The 12,428-nt window shown below is 36.6% G+C and overlaps 1 protein-coding gene across 1 annotated transcript in view; it reads right to left on the bottom strand.

Annotated features, from left to right (window-relative positions):
• The window catches only part of DDX10 (DEAD-box helicase 10), a 158,558-nt gene that overhangs the window by 51,024 nt on the left and 95,106 nt on the right, over positions 1-12,428 (bottom strand). The window contains 2 exon segments of the mRNA XM_029960897.1: positions 8,913-9,074; positions 11,294-11,407. Coding sequence (XP_029816757.1) covers positions 8,913-9,074; positions 11,294-11,407 — 276 coding nt within the window.

Raw genomic sequence — 12,428 nt, 5'->3', positions numbered from 1 at the left:
ACACAGTTCAGAGACCTTCTTGATCAGCTTTTAAAATTTACTGCAAATGATCTTTTTTCTCCTGCCTTATACACCTACTTAACAAGGATGGTTATAACCTCAGTAACCAAAGGGATGAAAATTTTTAGTAATCATTATGTAATGTGGCTAAATCATTTGGCTTTAAACAGTTATTGAAACCTTGTACCTTGCCTTCACTAGAACTGACAACAGAACTAGCTCTGTCTAACAGGAGTCAAAGCCATGAATAAAGCAATGTTTAATATATGGAAAAACTACTTGCTGTTCTTAACTGTGAAGTTAAGAAGCGTGCCACTGGCTTCTTTTCACGCTCAATTTCCTCCTCCTTTCACTTGTTGGGTTTTAAAGCAAAAACTCATACCCCTTTTACTTCTCCTTAGGACTCCAAAGACTCCAACACACTTAATCTAACATTAACATTCCACGTTCTCAACTTGAGACAAAAAAATAATGAGTAGTATCATGGCAGCTCTCTGTAGCTCGTAGGGCTCACGTACTGTGAGCTCTATCTGAATATGTGAAAGAAGCATAAACAGACAGTTTAAAAGTCAAGTTTTTAGTTATAAAAAATAAAGTACAGCAATTTTGAAAGGTGAAAGTTCTTTCCTCCCAAAGGAAATACCCTCTTCCTTTGACTCTCTTCTTTCTACAGTTGATTAAGAGTTCATTTTACTTTGTTCAGAGGGTAAAAAATTTAGAGCTTATTTCCATGTAGTATGAACACCTTTGTTTCATACAGTAATTTTTCTTTTAGCTTTTTAATTTGTAAACAATTCATACAATCAAAGTCCCTTTCTTTTAATTAATTTGTGCACAGGTCATAACTGTCCAGATTTTACATTAAATAAATTTTTTACTTGGTTACATGTTCCTGTTTTTCCACACTAAAATTTCACTGACCTCCTCTATTTGTTTACCTAAAGGCAAATAATAGTTTCACTCAACACAACTAATGCATCTTATAGCATATTTAGCCCAAAAAGCATTAAAAAAGCCTGTGGTAAATCTATTGCCTGTATTTCCCATATTTCATTCTCATCCGAGTCTTCTGAACACTTTTTATTTAAATACTCAAGAACTCCTGCAGATTTGGATCAAACATTTTAACACTAGGTTTTTAATAACTGTTCCTTTACATACTGCTGATATAATTTGGAGCTACCAACCTTTTCTATTTAACAGCTGAGGTAATGGTCTGCCACACAACAGATCTTTAGTGGTGGTTAAGGTCTGGAACAAATTGTTCCATTTCCTGGAAAAATCTGGCTGTCACTTGCAAACACATCTTGGTTGATATAGGTACCTGATACCATTTCTTGGTATTCCACTCTCTCTTGTTCTTTTACACAGACATAGTTAAGATCAGTCAGTTGTGCTGCAGAAAATACACAAAGAGCTGTTCAAAAGCTCATACCAGCTCTCATATATTGGCATTGCCGTAGCCAAGAGCTGGTTTACACCCAAATTTTAAAGTACAAATGTGCTTTGAAAATTGACCTAATAGATATTACTGTGGTTTCCCACTTTTGTCTCCTCTCAGATTTCACACTAAGTTTGTGCTGTTTACATGCTCATGACTATTACTACATTTATATTGCAATGAAGTTTAACGTTTGTCTTGTTACAGAGCTTACCAAGCCACCTACATGCAAGCACTGCTCCAACCACCAAAATTTACCAACATTCCCAACTAAAAGATAAAACTGAATCATCTTATTAGCATTTCTTTGAATATTATTTAAAAAAAATCTAGGAAGGAAGTACAAAATTAGTTACTATTAAATAAACAAATCTTAATACTTTCAGGAAAAAAAGGCAAAGCTTTTTGATTATTTTGTGTTTGTTTTGTCGTGTGTTTTTTTTTAAATCTCTTAACATTTGGTTTTAGAAATATAGAAAATAATCTCTCCAAGCAACAAACTATATAAACATAACAATGTAAACCTAATCTGTAGAGTAGATGTTTACTTAATAGGCAGAGAAACTGAAACACACGGGTCTAATATTGACCTATTTAAGACAACAGAGGAAGAGTGTGTCATCAAAAGAATGTGAAAAACAGCACAGGGACAGTCTTGAACATTTAACAAGCACTGGAAAAAGTCTTAAAGGCAGCTGGAAAAAAAAATAATTCTCATTTAAATGAGGAAAACAGAAGCTAGGAGCAACTGACCCTTAAAAGGACATAGTTAAAACAAAACCAAAACAGGAAACAAGTGGACAAAACTGGTAATTATTCCTTTCTCATTTAGATGTGAACACACTGACTATGCTTTAAGGATAGAATTATTTTTGAAAAGTTGATAAGTAGTCCATTTGATTTAAACATATATATGTGGACGAGAGGCTGTACATGAGCCAGCAGTGTGTGCTCGTGGCCTAGAAAGCCAATTGTATCCTGGGCTGCATCAAAAGCAGCATGCCCAGCAGGTCGAGGGAGGGGATTCCGACCCTCTACTCTGCCCTTATGAGACTCCCACCTGAAGTGTTGTGTCCAGATCTGGGGCCCCCAGGACAGGAAGGATGAGGATCTGTTGGAGTGCGTTTTGGTTTCGAAGGGATGATACCATTTAACAGCGGAAAATTCATTATCTAGACAGGTCCTGAGCTGTCTTTATGCAGCCACCAGTAAGGAAACACGCAGCTCTCATACTACAGGTCTGAAAGCAGGCAGCCAAACCCTGCACCTACCTCTGTGCCTGGTCATGCAGATACAGGTACCCAGCAGCACCCACGTCCTCAGCAAGCAAACCAAGATTGTCTCTAAGAGGTCAGCATTTTGGACAGTTGTTCCATTACGTCCTCTGCCAGGACAATCAGCCTGGTATGGAAGCTCCATTACAGCACTAAGGCTGGTAAAGGCTTACTTTAAGGTTAAGTCTGCACTACTTCAGTCTCCACCCACAGCTGCATTTTCCTGGTGTTCATCTGATTAGGCTGTACACAAACAACGTACTCAGAGTTATCCCATTTTCTTATTTTTCACATCAACAAGATCAGGCCAAGAACTCTGATTTCACTTCAAAACTCTTAGCAAACATTCAAGGGCACTTCAAACTGTAAGTGTAGCTCATCCAGTTGTTGAGTTAAAGATAGCAAACAACAAGCAAAACCTTGCCTCCACCAGCAGCACAGCAAGACCAGATGGATGGATTGCTCCTAAGGCTGGAATGGAATGCCTGTCAATGCACTTTTCAGTGTCCATGCCCATATCTTAATAGCTCTGCATTTGGAGTATAACAACAGCATTGCCTGCACACAAAAGCTATGAAAGGGCTCAGATAGGCTTTCTAACAAAGTAACTAATACTCTCTTGATTTATTTTACACATCTCACCATCTGTACTTTTCTTTGCCATTCAGCTAAACGCTCCTCTCAGCAGCAACCTCCTTCCCTTTATATTTTGCTCCTACACTGGCACACTCCTTATGTGAGAGAATTTTATTGTCCTCACATAGCACCACATTAACCCAACTGTACAATTACCCTGAAATCTGACAAATTCCACCTCAAAGTGCAGGACTATTCAAGTGCTTTACTTAATAAAGAGCATAACACAGCACTGGATTTTTTCCCTCTTCAGATTATTTCCTTTGAAATATGATGCAATCTCTGTTCAGAATTAATCTAATGATTGATTTCAAACTACAAACACTGTTTTGCATTGGAGCATTTATCTTCCAGCATACTGAATGGTTTGTATTATAAAGTATTTATTTTTCTTTTTATTACTTTGGTTTTGTTTTTTTTTAAATCACAAGTAATGATTTTATAAAATAAAGAAAACCCCTGGGGTCTTTTCTGTTTCTTGTACATGGTATATGGTATTCAATGATTTATTAAAACACACTACAAGTACTTTTGGTATGATTTTATAAAACTATAAACCAAAAATGTTAAATCATAACTACCCTGTCATCACAGAAATCACTTGCAAAAGCAGGATTGGGAGTGAGGCAGAGCCTAGAGCTCCAGTTGGAATGGGGCTGCCAGGAAGGTTTAAGTCACAGGCTGCTCTCCTCTGAGATTTCCCATCCGGGCCATGGCTCAGCCAACCACGGGGTTGCTCAGTCAAGGCATAGGGTGAGGATTGTGGCAGGAGCCAGAGGTCAGACAGAGATAAAGGCTACAGCATTACACCAGGAAGTAAACCCCAAGGAGTGCAGTGTGGCACAAGATACATAAAGGAAAAATAATCCACTATAAATATCAGCTGACATCTTTACTGATTTGGTCACACTGTTCTACTCGTGCTAGTTAAAATTACCAGCATTACTACTTTTAAAAGTAAAGTTTGACTATAACCTTTGGCCAACTGCAGGTTGCAAAGGAAGTCTTCCTTGATAAGTAAACTTATGCCTCTTTTTTCAAATTCCTACATCAAGTGCACCTTTCCTTGAAACGACTGAATTCATACAGCTCTTATGTCATCATGAGGTAAGCGGAGTTCTCCAAGTACCCTCTTCAAGAATGCCTGATATCTTGTATACCTGTATAGTACCTCTTCTTTTCCTTAATGTCCCCAGATATTCATGCTTTTTAAATATCAGCTCTAAACTTTGTACTGAGGTTGTTACGTCATCCCTAGTATTGTAACTTCATCATTCTTTCCTGGAGGATCTTTTCCAGATTCTAAAGAACCGTATGTGAACTAATATATAATAAAGTTATCTCTCTCCTACTCTACCCCCTATATACTGATGCAAAAATAATCAGAAAATGCTTCTTTTGAACTCCATGTTTAATTCTGCGAGGGTGGTAGGGATACTTTGAATGTAAAAATGTGGTTTGTAATGATATCCTGTTAAGAGTGAGATAAAAACAAGAAGGAAAAAAAGTAATAAAATGAATACAAAATCCCCAATCCTAATGAGCAGTAAGGGAGACAGTAACAAGAGATGTGAAGTCATAAGTCACTGACAGATGAACACTAAAGGAACCACATAAGCACAACCTTGAGAAGGTCCACACAGAACATTGTAATTGATAAGAAAAAGAGAAATCAGGTTATCTGTGTTTATCAGCCTCATGGAAAAATGCAAACTTAAAATGGAATATTTGAAAGGCACTAGGAGACCATGCAGAAAGAGCAGCACATGGAAAAACCCAAGGTCAAGGTCAGCGACTGCGTAAGGGCCCTGTGATGTGAGCATGAAATTAGACATATTTAGGGCCCACTCCACTATTTAAGGAATTAGTGAGTGCAGTTATCAAAGGAGTGAGGATCTTGATAGTTTTGCCAGTAAACATGAGCCCTGATCAGCCAACAAGAACTAAGCTTGTGCTGCCTGCACTGTTCATGTTTATGTGAGTGCTGCCTGTGTTTCTCTTTTCTGCCTCTCTTGACTCTGTGGGTACCCATGTGTGTACTGTGAGTCCCATCCATGCAATACACACACAGCCTTGCCAGACTCAGTCTTGCAACCTGGAACAGCAGCACGCTTCATTAAACAGGCCTGTGGAAGAAATCTCCTGAGGTGAAAGTGAAGGGATTTGGTTTCCCTTACCAGTCTGCAATCTTCCATTTTCAAGAATGAATTTTAATCAGAAAGTTATTGAATAAATTCAATGGGGTAAACACACTCTTCCTGAAACTGAAAATTACTTATTTTATAATAGTCTTTACATAAAGTCTGGTATCAAGAATTTCCTCTTTTGGTCTTGGAAACAGTTAAGTAATAATATTTGGGAGAGCAAAACACAAAGGGTGAAGCCTCACAGTGTATCCTCCTCATTAAAACCATCCACTCTGCTGCTAACAAATGCAGTCAGGGCACAGGAGACAACCCAAACAGGAAGTATTCTGTTTCAACAGAGTTTCTAAAATAGTTCTTTATTTTCTACTGAATTAAGAACAGCACAAGCAAAACTACGAGAGCACATAACTGCAAACTTCAGGCAGTACAAATTAGAACCATTACACAAGGGGCCACGAAATATCTCCAGGTTCCACCCACCAACATCAATATCACTGCAAGATTCTGCAAGGAGTCTCAAAAATGCAAAGCATATATTACATTTAAAATACAGACTTCTGGTACAACGCTTACAGTGCAGGATATTCTGAATGGCCCCTCCTGTCATCTAAAGTCTGAGTCATACCTCTATAAACACACTTGTTTAATGTCTCCCAGGAAGGTACAGAACTACTGCATCTTGCAGTATCAGGCCCATGAAGACAGTCTCAGCTTGTTTGCTACTAATACCACCCAAATAAAATAAAATTTAAACAAAACCACTTCTAACCATCTTATCATATTGACTATCCAACATTCACAGCATATCTTGTGGGAAAGAGAGGTAAGAAATAAGGTTCCTATTCATTTTTCCTTCAGCACCAATGGGCATGCGTCTGAACTTGAGTTAGTACAGAGAAAGACGTTATTAAGAAGTGAGATGAATCCCTCTCTGCCACTTTTTTCCTCTTAACAACAGAGCATTTTCAGTTGAAAACTCGAAAAATGGAGTGCAAAAACACTTCACCCTTTATTGCTGTTTATAACATTTTTAACATTTCAAAGGATCTTAAATCCGTACCTCTCACTGGGCTGTCATTAAATAGCCATTAATGCAGACTTCTTTTCACACCATATTGATCGGTGTCACTGTCCTTTCCTTGTGCTCAACTACCAAAATGTACTTTGTTTCCAAAAATTCAATAAGCATTAATTACACCACAATTATACCTCAGATTTTTATTTATTTTTATCCATCTGATTTTCAATTTTTCCACATTTGCAGAGGAAGGAGAGGGTAACAAAACGTGAGACTCATGAAGGAAACCTAATTATAGTGTAGATGCTTTGCAAGTTGCCACAAGCCCTAAGGCACTGCAACACACAACTCATCTTATCCAAGCATCTCATGAATGCACCAAAACATTCTTCTGATCATACGGAAAACTGTGATCATTTAAATGACATTCACAAATGGATTTAAAAGCAATGGCCTGTGCATACTTTCTGAATAGTTTTGTTCTTTATCAGAAACCATTTCACAACGAAAGTTCATACTGAGCTTACAGGCCACGTTCACCAAAACAAAAAAGCTATTTTGTGCAAGTTTCGATTTTAAGAAGTTCCCTTTTTTCCCCCAGAGACTTCTTCAAGATTATACAGAAGAAACCATAAGAGAGGGATTCTCAACTGAAAATTACCTGTAAAATTACAAGCTTTACAAAAACACTGCTTTTTCTACATCCAATCACAATCTAAATTACAATCTGAACCCATGTGCAAGACATAAAGAAGCTGGACGAAATAACATCTGCTTTTATAGCTAAGACAGCACTTTAAAGCCAAGGTAGAGTCTTCAGGTATTAGCGCACACTTCCAGCTTCAGGGGACTTTTCAATTCCTGATGTACCTAACCATGTACCAGACTTCTACATTTGGTTTACACAGAACAAAAAACACATTTCTCTCTAATGGTCTTTTTATACTATCTCCACAGATTAAATATTTTTTTTGGATGCAAGTAAATATCTGATTAACGTCATTTGTTCTCCTTGGCGTTGTAACAATGAAGGTGTCTTAACAGACCAAGTGATGAAGTATTTTATCATTGAAATCTGATGTCAAACATACGGTGTCACTCAAAGTTTATGAATTTGCTAGAGAATAACAGGTTGATTGCAAAGTCATAGAATCACTCTCTCCTTCCTTGTTTATTAACCTGCATTCTTGAAATCTGATAGCATTGCCTTCTGTAAACTTGACTATGATTTCACTTCTAGGACAGAAAACATGATTTCTTTGTACCTACTTTCAAATGCAATACGTTGCTAAAGAAGAGGTGAGATTTTTTTCTGTTTGTCAAAGGAGTGTAACAGGACTACAGGAGTAGACTTTCAAATTAAATGCGTTAAGTATGCTTTGACTTTACCTGGAATACATGCCAAAAGGCAACTTGAAGCCTTCACAAAGCCCTTCCAAATTACTTTCTTCAAATACAAACCTTTACGAACACTAGGAGATTTATCACTAACTACTAGTAATCAGTGGAAAAATTCAAACTGGATAAAATCAGCATTTGCAGAGCAGGGCAATAAAACAATGCTTTTCCATGCTTTGAAAATTTGAAGCTTTAAGCATAAATCAGGCCTTTAACTATGTGGCAGAAAATAAAGTCCTGGGATCTCACATTTGTCTGTTATCTGGAGAATTCCATATCCATCTCACAAGGACTAAGGGAACGATCCCTGAACTCAAAGACATGCAGCTGTATTCCATATGACAGTTACACAGCAAGGTCAGAAAACTCTGCTTCGGTCCATAACAAATAATACAGAAGCAATTTTGAAAACTTATGGTCTGCAACTTAAAGGTTTTTAAATGGCAAGAGAAGCCAGACTGCAAATAATGATGCTTTTAAGTTACAGCTAAAATTATATGACATTATTTGAGTAATTCACTAAATAAATTCTGACAGCCCTAATAAAACCAATAAAAAAAAGTCAGCATTTTTGCCTAGCTGAAATTTTATACTGAATGTTGAGCAAGTGGTAGTCTGAAGACATCTCAGAGACACTCTTTCACTTTCAGCATTGTTAGACCACATATGCCAAACAATACTTTCTTTTTGTGAAACAAACCCTTTCACTGAACACTGTTTAAAAAAAAAGACACTCCCATTAAACTTTTAACAGATTTTAAAGTTTTTAAATAAAACCCAACTGTAGCCAACAACTAGTATTGAATAAGGCTTTGTGCTATCCAGCTACTTACATCAAAACAGTCTTCCTATGTGCAATGTAGTCCTGAAAAAACCTGATGAATTTAAATGAACTTGTACTACACTTATTTTACAATGCATTTAAGTATTTTTCCACAGTGAGCAATCCACAGCACAGTATTTCCACACTTCAGTAACTGAGGTAGAAATCAACTTACCCTATGTTTTTCCTTTACTTTCTTCCTGTATTCTTCTTTGTCAAATTTGTCTTCTTCACGCAGTATCTCTTTCGCTTTATCTAAGTTAATACCGGTGGCATCGTCTTCCTCATCTGCTTTCGCCAAACTGGATTTTTGCACAGGTGGCCACTGCTGCACTAACTGAATTAGACATGCCAACAAGAGAAATAATGGTTAAAATAATTTTTTTCCACATCGCACTTTTGACGCCCTAAATATTCCAATACATTATTTTTCTAGGCTAAATAAAAAGGCCATTTGCAAAAGAAACAGATTAACAAAACTTCTGGACAACAGAAACTCAGATACCTTATTTAACATCACATTCAGTCCAAAATTAGTATCTGAAAATAGTGTCTCCGCTATATCACATTACTGTTTAAGGGATTCACTTTAACTTCTTCCCCTAATTTTCTCTCTTTGCTGAATGGAACAAATAATTTCAAATCCTGTTAGCTGTTTTGGGAGAAAAAATGTATTTTCTTTCAAGAAACGATTCTCCAAAATACATCAACAGAAAAGAACAGGATTAAATCTAAACAGTACCTTTCATGTAAACAACCAATATTCCAACACATTAACTGAGACAAAAATGAAGTAAGCCTTTATCACAGTACACAAAAAAAACAAGACTGCAGGTTCATGTTTTGCGGAAAGCAAAGAGAACAGGTATGGAGGGGTTTTTTTATTTTTGTATGAAAACTATATTGGAAATGTTTGATGATTCATGCTGATGAAATGTTTGAGGGATGACATACTGAACACATCCAGCTTCCCTTAAATATCTGAAACTCTGAAGTTAAGACAAAGACTACATATTCAGCAAAATACCCCCATGTATCTTGTGACCTAATAGCTTATACCTTGAGCACACATTTTCAAGGGACAGTCTTTGCAAAATCATTCTTGCTTATGGATTGGTAGGGTAATAACTCTTTAAAAGAAACTATGTGGCAGAAAATATAGAATGCCTTTCAGTACAAATGCAAAACCAAACACGTTTAGGACTCCCTAATGCACACAGGGTGTTATTCACCAGGTACTGACAAACCCAACTTCCACTTCCTTCCACAAAATTGAGTTTGTGTAGTTATATTTTCTAGAAAGATACATTTCTTAAAGTACTTTTATTTTATGGAAGAGAAGTATGTGGAATAGAACAGTAAAATTTCAAAGCACAGCTCAGAAAAAAAAAAAAAAGCTAGAACAATATCCATAGATGCCAACCTTTTGTTTCCTTAAATAAGTCACCCCTTTTCTATTGTGCTGATTTTCAAACTATAATCTTTGTGATAATTTTTCTTCCTCCATCTCTACTCCTTTTTGCTTCGTTGCACAGATACATAAAACATTTGCATATGAATTTTCAGATGAGACAACAGCTTCTGAATATCTAAAAATAGCTGAAATTATAATTTCCAGTCAATGGGACAACCTCTAAAATCTTTTAAATTCTATCTAATGTCAGTAATTATCTATATGGCTACACTCCCTTCACCTGCAATATAAAATGCTTTATTTTATTTAGTCACAAAAGCAAATTATATACTTGTGAAGATGACCTCTCTTTCAGGTTATGGCTTACTGAAATTATTCTAAAGTAGAATTAAAAAAAAGAGAACTTATTTTTTATCTTAATGCTGGAAATGGAAAAACAACATACACAGCATCTGAAGCTGTGAAATCAAATGTTAGAAAAGTTTATGGAGCATGGATATTTGCTAGTGAGGTTATCGACACAGGGAAACCCTAGAGGGAGTAGCATCCACAATAGTTCCTTTCAGTATAAAATCAATACATTTTTCCAGGGTCTATTAAAAGATCCAATTAAATAACTGGCAAATTTCCAGGCACTGCTACATCAGCACTAGTAGGTCAAATTTGGTACTTCCTTAGCCTTCCTAACAAAACTTTTAATCTAGAAATACTGAATGCTGGAAAAAAACCCAGAGACTTCTTTTAATTCCAGTACACTAAATCAAGACCTGGGGGTGTTTTAGCAAATAGCTACAGGAAAATTGTTTTACATTTCTGTAAGGAAAAAAACAGCTCTCAGTTCCACCTGAAATTGAAGATAATAGGCAGAAAAGAGATAGGGTTCTGTACCGTCACTTACAGCTCTCATACAAGTATCTGACACATACAAAGAGGAAAAGAGGTCAGTGCTCAACATTCCTCTTTTTCCCAAAGAAACTGAATTCTAAATGGAAGCTGAAAACTTCTGCAAAATTTAAGCCAATTACAAAAAACATGTATTTTTGAAAAGCTTATCTTTTTATACATACAAAGCATATTTTTTACTTTCTATAAACTACAAATTCAGTTCCCACCAAAATACAGTTATTTTTAATTGATCTTACCTCTCCATCGTCAGTAAAGACTATTTTTGTGTTAACTTTAAACTTCTTCTTCAAAATTTTTTTGGCTTCTTGGGTTTTAGTTGTTTTCTTCTTCACCTTTGATTTTGATGCACTCTATAAAAAAGAAAATGAGATTTCTTACAGGTTTTTCCTAGTCACAGGGTATATCCTTCGAACTTCCTTAAAAGTAATTAGATGTATTAAAATGTAATTCCTAAAACACATCAGTAAGATTAATATCCAGTAAAAATTAGCTTGCAGACCTTTTCATAAAAGTGTTTTAAGCAGGCCATATCATCAGAAACTCATTTACTCTGATAAAAATTCAGCATAACTTAAATCCTGCCAGCACCAGGACACCTGACTCACTCAAATCTCACTAACCTTTTTGGGACAAGGACACTAGATTCACCAGCTTATGCTACTAGCAAACCTCATCAGACAAGAAATACCTTATAACTGACTTGAAGCCATTTGCTACAACAGATCAGACACCACTTTCATCTCACTCGTCATCACGTTCTCCCCAGGCAGCACAGTACACCAGCTTTAGTTATTTCTGTGTCCATGAAGGCCACAGGCGGCCACGCAAGAACATTCCTACTTCATAACTTTCGTCCCTTACAGACCCATCAGGTTGCAGAACATCAGTGCCAAGAGATGTCTGCCAAATTTAGCATTAAATAACATTTAAAAATCACGAAAGTTATAAGCAGCACAGAAAAAAGTTGTAGTGAAAAAAAGTGGTCAACACACCAGAGAAATTAATGAGGAAGTCCACAAAGATGTGGAATCCACATATGGCCAACGCAGGTTTCACCGAGGCAACCATCTGGTCGCAACATCATGGAACTAAGAATGTGGAGATTTCCAACCCCCAGCTCTTCTTCAGAGAACTCTCCTTTCAAGAACAAAGGCCATATGTGTTCAGGACACAACACACGTAGAGGATGTTTTAAGCAATAACTGCCATTGCATAAAGTTCTTTATGGGAAAAGGTAGTCCACATGAATATGTGGATACTCCCCAGGAGAAGACCCACAACTCGTTCATCGTCCCACAAAGGCTGCAATCTCTCCACTACTCAGGAAAAAGTACCTGAAAAACAGTCAGTCACTAAGCTGTCTAAACTTCT

This window comes from Manacus vitellinus, unplaced genomic scaffold (assembly GCF_001715985.3).
Source record: "Manacus vitellinus isolate BGI_N305 unplaced genomic scaffold, ASM171598v3 scaffold_2_pilon, whole genome shotgun sequence".
NCBI lineage: Eukaryota > Metazoa > Chordata > Aves > Passeriformes > Pipridae > Manacus > Manacus vitellinus.
This window is presented reverse-complemented; position numbering and strand designations above follow the sequence as displayed.